The sequence below is a fragment of the Equus caballus genome, chromosome 5 (genome assembly GCF_041296265.1).
Source record: "Equus caballus isolate H_3958 breed thoroughbred chromosome 5, TB-T2T, whole genome shotgun sequence".
In the NCBI taxonomy this organism is placed as follows: domain Eukaryota; kingdom Metazoa; phylum Chordata; class Mammalia; order Perissodactyla; family Equidae; genus Equus; species Equus caballus.
This window is the reverse complement of record NC_091688.1, coordinates 43,667,949-43,676,475: the sequence shown is the minus strand read 5'-3', so window position 1 is coordinate 43,676,475 and position 8,527 is coordinate 43,667,949. Positions and strand designations below refer to the sequence as shown.

General features: G+C 44.9%; 1 protein-coding gene across 2 annotated transcripts; it reads right to left on the bottom strand.

Annotated features, from left to right (window-relative positions):
* Window positions 1–6,806: 6,806 nt before the first annotated feature.
* Window positions 6,807–8,011, bottom strand: LOC100055773 (late cornified envelope protein 3B). 2 transcript variants are annotated; one of them, XM_070269021.1, is made up of 2 exons: window positions 7,905–8,011; window positions 6,807–7,381 (listed from the first exon to the last, which is right to left on the bottom strand). In XM_070269021.1, the coding sequence occupies exons 1-2, from the start codon at window positions 7,994–7,996 to the stop codon at window positions 7,078–7,080; spliced, it is 396 nt and encodes a 131-aa protein (XP_070125122.1). In that variant the 5' UTR covers window positions 7,997–8,011; the 3' UTR covers window positions 6,807–7,077. The 2 variants fall into 2 exon arrangements, with proteins under 2 accessions (XP_070125122.1, XP_014595261.1); XM_014739775.3 differs by having other exon boundaries at window positions 6,807–7,362; window positions 7,905–8,006.
* Between the last annotated feature and the right edge of the window lie 516 nt (window positions 8,012–8,527).

The following is an 8,527-nucleotide window of genomic DNA, read 5'->3' as shown; positions in this document are numbered from 1 at the left end:
TTATTATTATTATTTTTTTGCTGGGAAAGATTTTCCCTGAGCTAACATTTGTTGTCAATCTTCCTGTCTCTCTCTCTTTTTCCTCCCCAAAGCCCCAGTACATAGTTGTATATTCTAGTTGTAAGTCCTTCTGGTTCTTCTATGAGAGCTGCTGCCACAGCATGGCTACTGACAGATGAGTGATGTGGTTCCATGCCCAGGAACCAAACCTGGGCCTCCAAAGCAGAGCAAGATTAACTTTAACCACTAGGCCATCAGGGCTGACTCTGGCCATGTTTTTAAGACTTCAGAAGGCAGATTACAATTCTGTCTTAGGTTTCAATTGCTGCTTATGCAGAACTTCAAGTTCAGTCAAAGGCAAGATGTTAGTGTTTTCCCAGGTCTTTCCAGGGTTGTATACCACTCTGTATATCTAGATGGTCTCTTAGACTCCCAGCAATATGTCAGAGCTTTTCAAAGCTCTGATGGGCATCTCATGCCTAGTTTTTCCATTTAAGGTTTTTGGTCAGTTTCTGGCTTGCCCAACTGTTCTGTGATGTTAAACAGTTGTCACTAATTGTTTTTGACAAACACTCTGGGGTAAAACCTGTTTGCAGTGAGTGAGGTCTGAGTTAGGTGGAATAAAGATAAGCTTTGCTAGTTGGGATTTCCAGAGAATTTCCGTATAGATCAGAAAATGACAATTCTCTGTGGATGGGGCTTTTGCAAATTCCAGACCTATTCTATTCTCCCCAGTGGTTACTAGAATTTTGATTTTCAAGGCTGCTATGGATCTGGGGACGGGGGATGGGAATAGGGAAGGTTAAAATATCACAAAGTTCACTGTTCCTACCGCTTTTCTGGAATGGACACTTCTAATATTTTTTGAAAGTTCTTTGTTAATTTTCAGAGTTTTGCAAAAGTTGATTTGGGCAATTTTTGCAAGCTTTCTAGATGCTTTTATGCAGAAGCAGAATTTTAGAGAGCCTTGCTCCACCATTCCCAACTTTGTGTTCTTACTTGAAAACATTTGTCCTTAATTTCTTATCTGGGCCACAAAATCCTCATCCAACAAAGTTTATCATTTTGAGATATATACTGTTGTCATGACCACTGAGATGCATCCATGTGTATTCAGACTGTATGAGGAAGTTAAATTAATCTTTTCCTGTTTTATTGAGGTTTGACAAGAACAACTCCCCACTTGTAAACAATAGAAACTAAGAACCCTCCACCTTGTAAAGAGAGGTTGGAGGAACCCTGCTGCCATTACTCTACCTCCTACTATAGAATATATGATTTTGGGGCTAAAAAAGAGATGAGAAGTTTTCAAAGTAGGATAGAATGCTGTGGCTTTTCCTTTATATTTCACATCGGGAGGGGGACAGTTTAGTCCTCCTACCCTCCACTAGAAGAAAAGTGATAGAAATCTCAAGGGGAAAAATTTTAGAATTTAGAGATGCCTGAAAAGCACAAGAGACTGAAATTTCATATCTCAGTTTCATCATTGGACTTGCTGAATATTTCTCGGTGGTTATTCTAGAGGGCGGAAAAAGAATTGGAAATAGAAAATAGGAAGGAGAGTAGAGAAAAGGAGAAGCAGCCATCCCACCACTATTTGATATGGCCAGAGTTCATGAGTTTCTCTGAGCCAATTGGACAGTTTGGAAGTCAGCTAGGCATGAGCTGTAATGCCCGGGTCTTGCTAGGAGTATGGCTGGCAGGGTGAAAGACCTTAGCATCAAGACATTCTGGCTTGTACCAATGGGAATGGGGGTTTCGGGGAGTGTCTAAAGAGTTCAAACATTTCGTATCAGGTTATGGTGCTATGAGAATACCTCCTTGAAAGACTCCCTAAAGAACCAGACACTTGAGAGCCCTCATGGGCATTCAGCCCAGATGGGAAGCAGCCATCAAGAGACACATGCAGTATCAATCAGTTATGAAGTGTTTACCTCCTTCCCATTTCCCTCATCCCAGTCCCAACACACATGATGAGAAAGGGAACCCACAGGGTAGAGAAGGAGGTGAAGGAGGAATGACAGAACTGAACACATCTCTTTCCCACTGCAGTCCCTTAGAAGAGGGTTGGACTGTACTGGGAAAAGGGGAGGAGTTAAGATTCTTATACTGAGCTATATTCAGCTCAACAGTATGGGCTAATCTCTGAATCCCTGAAGATGGCTGGAAAGTTATGGGACACATCTGCCATAGCATCCAAGGAGAGCCAGTGTAGCACAGTAGAAGGCAGTGACTGGAGGGGAAAAAGTCCTATTTACACCCTACTGTGTTCAGACTCTTTAATAAACTTGTTAAAAGGCCCCTGGAAGATTTTTGAACCAAGGATCTCTCTTGGGTCCTCCTACCTTTCCACTATCAGCCAATAAATAAATCAGTACTCAGTTTCATAAGTGATGTCATATTTCCCAAAGTACATTTAGGAAAACATTCATTCCTGTAGTTAATAATCATCACTCTATAAAATCAGGTTTTGTGATAAAAAATGTGAACGGCTTCAGATACAACACTGGAGAGTTTTGTGTTTCCAAACCCCATGTCACCCTCCAACGCTTCAGGTTTTATAAGCCATTGTGGGAGGTCTATAATCTGATCTCTTTTCTCTTTTGACCCTTGAGTTGGGCTGCAGCACTCACTGTAGGTCAGTTGCCACCTGGAAGAGCTGATGAATGGGCTGAATCATCCAACAGCCAGAAGAGTTTGAGTTGTCAGGAGAGGCTTAGAGTTGGCAGGTGGAGTTGAAGGAAGTTTCATTATTTTACAAAGTCAAACACAGGAGCCAAAGAGTATTTAGGAAGTAGAATTGGGGATGGGCAGTGGGGAAAAGATGGGTTTTTGGAGGTCATGGAGGGTGAAATTTCTGGGGAGAACTGAGATCTTCATTAGAGATTCTCAATTTTGGCTGCGCAGTGGAATCATCTGAGAAGCTTCTAAAAAAATACTGAACTCTGAGCTCCACCCCCAAAGACTGATTGAGTTGACCTGAAGTACAGCCTAAGCATCTGGATTTTTTATATCTCCCCAGGTGATTCTAATGTATATCAAGCTTTGAGAAGATTGGATCATATGAGGTAGAGCATAAAGAATTGGAGGTTGGAGAATGGGATTACTTGTTGCTTTGCCTACCTATTGCTCACAGAACAAACACATTGTTTTGGCAGGCAGTACCAGTTTCTGGCCAATCAGGAACTGGCTGACTTCTCTAGTCTCAATTCTTGCCATCCTCTCCTCCAAATCTTACCTCCAGTTCCTCAGCTGTGACATACCAGGGACTGAAGGACCTTTGCCTGGGCCTGAGCAGGAGAAGACTATAGTGACTGATGCTTGGTGCTCAGACAGTATCTGTCTGAACACCTTGAGGAAAGATGTAGATGTCATGGACAGTTCTGGCTCATAGAGAGTCTGGATAGGACCTTGTCACCAGGCCCTGTGTCAATCAGTTATAGGCTGCAGGGTCATGGTAGCAGAGAGGGAAGGGGGAGAGAGAGTAAGCTTTTCTAAGAGGAGGGATCTGGGATGCCCCAAGACTGTCCAAACACCTATTCCTTAAGCTTCTTGTGGGCTTGTTTTCTTCCTTCCCTCCCTCTCTCCCACTCTTTCCTTGTTCATTCATTCTTTCCATCCTGTTTTTCTTTTATTCTTTACAAGAAACAAACTGATAGTGCACACTAGGCATTGTGACAGATACGGGGAATCATAAATAAATAAGATACAGTCCTGGTGAAATAGCTCATAGCGTAGTGGTGCAGACAGACAGGTAGTGAGATAATTATGACACAAGGTGATGAGTGCTGTAATAAATAAGTGTGGGGAATCCCCGGCTTAGGCAAGAGCTGTTGGTATCAGTCTCCTGTTGCCTTGGTGTGTTCATTTGGTGTCACGTGCGGGTGGTTGAGATGAGGTCAGATGTCTGTAGGGACTGACGTTGGGTGTGCAGCAGGACCAATGGGATGAGTGCCTTGACCTGCACACGGCAGCTGGTTCAGGTGGGAACACTGAGAGGATCTGGTGAAACCAGGAGGCAGATGGGTCCCTGCAAAGAGGGAGGTGTCAAAGCTGGTGTTTGAGGGCAGAATGTGGCTGATAGAAGAGACCAGAGTGACACGTTAAAAGCACTGATTATAGAATTAAATATTCCTGGTTTTGTTTCTTTGCTTTTTCAGGTGACAGCTGTCTGAAGGTAGAGGTATTGGGGGAGAGAAAAGGCTATAAAGTTATGAGAGGACAATCGACCACAGATTATTATAGTTGAAATCAGAGGTGGAAGTAAGAGACTAACCTACATTTAATGAATGGTGTGTCAATACATCACTCACTCTATGTTTCTGAGTTTCAAGAGGAGCTCAAGAGAAAGAGGTGATTCATCTAGGCTGAGATAACAGGGGGAATTTTGCTGAAAGGTGAATTCTAATTGGTAGGTGAATAGCATTTGATAGATGTGGTAATGTTAATATGTATGCTTGACGTGACGCAATTGATGTGACTGACTAATTTCTGTGGAAATTTCATTTAAATCAGCTCTATAGAATTGTCATTCATTTTACTGTAACTCTAGATTTTACTATAACACTGTATTTTCCTCTGAGATAAAAGCATGCTTAAGGATAGGGCAAATATTTTATATCACACATGTAATTAAAAATGATAGTTTCAATAAAACATTATTAAAAGGAAATGTGTCTGTTTCTTCTGCTACAGGAAGGCCTACAGTTGTGGCTGCCCACTCTGAGATGCTCAAATATGGTATAACAGGGCATTCCAGGAACTCTGCACTCAGTGGTCCTCAGTTCCAGGAGAAGTGTTGTGGTTCTGTCCAGATTTGCAAGTTTTATGGCTCTGGGTCCACCAACCTTCCTTCATGTGAAGCAGAGTAAGGGCTCACATACGTGGCAGTGACTCTGACCTCTCAGCCAAGCCTACTTATCCTGAATGTTTTTTGAGGCATATTTCCACCATGAGTCTCCACTGTTTTGGTCCCATGGAGGAGTGCTGCCCAGGAATTTCTCAGGTTTTGAGTGACAAGTAGCTCGTGGTGATAGATCCAAACATGGCAGCTGTGGTTCCTACCATAGAGAATTGTGCTGCGCTGGAGAGTAGATCATATATGCTCAGAGTGTCTCACAGCAAACTCCTTGGGAGCCTTTTTCTTTATTAAATCACAAAGATTTTAGAAACTCTGAGTCCTTAGATGTTAAAGTGAAAGTAAATAGTTTGATATTCTCCAAGAATAAAAAAACATATATTTGATTCAATGAACTCCCAAAGTACTACACAGGATTCTGTTTTTCCTTGGTATCTCCAGCCCCACACTGATTTCTCCCTAGTTTTCAATTTGAATTTAGTTCAGGCTCCATGATGTCCCTTTGACTTATTCTAAGAACCGTCCGGATGCCTTGACTGCACTGCTCCTTTACGCCAGTATTTCACCTCTGGCAGGCAGAGTGAGGTGAATCTCTAACCAGATGATTTCCACCTAGGGGGGCAGATGAGTTTCATATTTTAGGTCCTAAATATGAGGAAGTAAATTAAAAAAAGTCTAACAAAGTTATCACTCACATGGTTTGGTTCTTAGCTCTATAGCTTTTAAAAAACAAAACAAAAATAAGAACAAAACACAAAGTTAAACAGGTCTAAATAAATATTAAGTGAAAAAAACTAATTGTTTCAAAGATCTCTTGAAAAGTCTCAAGGGGTGCCAAGTGACGGTAACCGAGAGCATGGCCTCCACAGTCTGATGGCTGAACCACTTTCTGGCTGTGTGGACTTGGTCATGGTACAAAACTGTCTGGATCCTTAGTTTTCCCATTTGTAAAATGGGGTTATTAAGAGCACCTACCTTCTAGGTTGTTTAGAAAATTAAATGAGTTCATTTCAGTCACTTAGGGGTTCCTAGTATATGATAAGCACTAAGTTTTTGATGTTATAATTATACCAAAGATCTATAATCTTAGAAACACTTCTTATGCTCCCTTCCCTTTTTCCTAAGTGTCTCCTAATCCACACTCTCCACATTGTCGCATTTCCTAAGCTCTCAGCCCTGTCCCTCCCTCTAACCCACAACTTCTTTAGCTTCAACTAATTCTCTTCCCCTCCTCTGCCCCCACCCCCAGCTTTCTCTGGGATTTTTGTTGAGCAGATGAGCAGATGGAGTTATCTCTCCTTCCTGATGCCATCCCTTCCTCTTCCTGCCTCTTTATTCTACTCTTAGGATTTTCAACTTTGGCATTTCAGTCCAGAGCATTCTCTGTAATGGGGTGGGGACTGTTCGGTGTTTTGTGGCATGTTTAGCTGCATCCCTGGCCCCTATCCACTAGATGCCAGTAGGATTATACCCTCCAGCCTCAGCATCTACAAACAACCAAAAATGTGTCTAGATATTTACAAATGTCCCTTGGAGGGACAGATTCCCCTGGTTGAGAGATGCCCAATTCTTCCTATTTTCTGAGAAGATAATTGCCTGCCACACATTCTCTGTTTCTCAATGGGGATGCCAGAAACAGTACAACAAGCAAATAGCAGCTCCTCATAGGAGCGTGGGGAGCCCATTGTGAGAGGAACCCCCACCTTACATTTCATAAGAAAAATCCTTCCTTTTAGTGATGGTTATAGGCCCCCCATTCAATCTCCTCCTCTCACCCACTGCCTCCCAGTCCAGCATAAAAAGACTGGCAGACCTCTATTTTTTCTAGTCTAAGCCTAGGATTCTGCATCCTCTCTAGGGCAGTGCTGCACCTGAGGGGCAGATGGAGGGGCACACATCCAGCCACCTGGGGAGGGACAGAGTCAAGTGACACGTGGACTGCCCGTGATAACGAGGAAGAGAAGCTTTATTTTTCACAGTCAAGCACAGGCCCTGCCAATCATTGCACATGCAGGGGGTGGGGGAACTGTGAGATCCTGGACATAGGACAGAAAGAGCCTTCCGGAGAGAGCTCCAAGTCCTCCATGGAACATCCCCAGCTCAGGCTGGGAAAGTGAGGATGTTGTATCTGGGAAAGGATGTGTCAGGCTGGGCTTTTCCTTGACCCTTTGGATTCTTGTTTCCTCTGGAGTTGTTCATCTCAGCGTCAGGAGCCCAGGTCAGCAGCAGCCCCCAGAGCCCTGGCCACAGCTGGAGTCCCCGGACTGCTGACCACTGCCACGGTCACAGGAGTTGGAGCTCCGGCGCCGGCATCGGTGGGACCTGCGGCGCCCATGGTGGCTCAGGCAGCAGCCGCCCTCGGAGCTTGGAGCACAGCCCGAGGAGGCTGGAGGTGAACACTGTGCGGGGCTCTTTGGGGGGCACTTGGGCGAGGGGCACTTGGGAGGGGGCTGGCACTGCTGCTGGTGCTGCTGGGAGGACATCTCGGCGGGAGGTGAGTGAGCCTGGACAAAGCAGAAGTCCCTGTCAGTTGAGAGTCCACAGTTCAATATCTCCTCACTCTTGGTTTCCTGGACCCCTCGCTTCTAAGACCAGCTTCTCCCTGAGCCAAGGCTGCAGGAGGGGTGGGAAACTGATGTGGAGTTAGTTTGATCATGCAAGATGGCTCCACCTTTGCTCTCCACCCAGCACCCAGTGCTGCCAATCTAAGTGGGCATCCAGCGTTTTGCATCTTAAAGGAAACACACAGGGGATGCAGCATTTGCAGAAAGCTTTCTGAAGGATGGATGTCACAGGAAACATGTGTGGATGTGAATAGAAAGATCAAGGGAAGGAATCATGCGTTTCTGTGGCCTTTGTAGGTCCCAGAATTCCTGTCACAGCCCACAGGGACTGCTTCCTGGCCCTCACTTCCCTCCTTGCTGCCCTCTTTGCAGTCCTATTTCTGGGATTTCATTCCAGATCCCTTTGTTTCCCTCTCCTCAGCTATGACCTTGGGGTTCTTTCCCAGCATCTTAGCTAGAGTCCCTTCCCCTCAGACACTCACCGGATGCAGAGGAGGCAGGAGTGGCTCGTTCCTGAGGAGGCTGTGGATGAAGAGCCCAGGGCAGGATCCCTTTTATCCTGTTCTGGGTTCATGATGCATGCCCACGCATGCTGCTGGTTTCCCAATCAGGGAGAGGGTGACAGTCTGGCACACCCCTGGCACTAGGCTTCCCTCCTTTTTCTTGGGCACTTGCACAATGTCCAACTAATGAGATTCAACCAGGAAGCATGGTGACTGTCCACATACCTCTGCCTGGGGCCGTCTGTGAGCCTGACCCTTTCCTTTCCATCCTTCCTTCTTTTAGCTCACATGCCTTGGTTCAGATTCTGTCTCATGTACTTTCCTGGGGACAAGTTTGTCTATGAAAGAATTCTGTTCTTGCATTTACCAGTCTACCAAGACATATACACAAACAGACAAATGAATAAATCATAAAACAAATTCCAAGTGATAAATGTAATTAAATGCGTACAATGTCTCCAGGCTGCCCCAGTGGCCACGATCTTCAGATATAGTCCACTATGCCTCCTGAGCTCCTGGCAATGAGATGGGGGACTGGTGTGGAGCTCTGTCTGGGGTAAGTGAGCCCTTTGGATGACTCGTGGTACCCAGGGAGAAGCATG

Coding starts and splice junctions, on each gene's coding strand:
- LOC100055773 (XM_070269021.1), bottom strand. CDS start 7,996: ATGAACCCAGAACAGGATAAAAGGGATCCTGCCCTGGGCTCTTCATCC. Junction 7,382..7,904: donor TCCTGCCTCCTCTGCATCCG/GTGAGTGTCTGA, acceptor CTCAACTGACAG/GGACTTCTGCTTTGTCCAGG.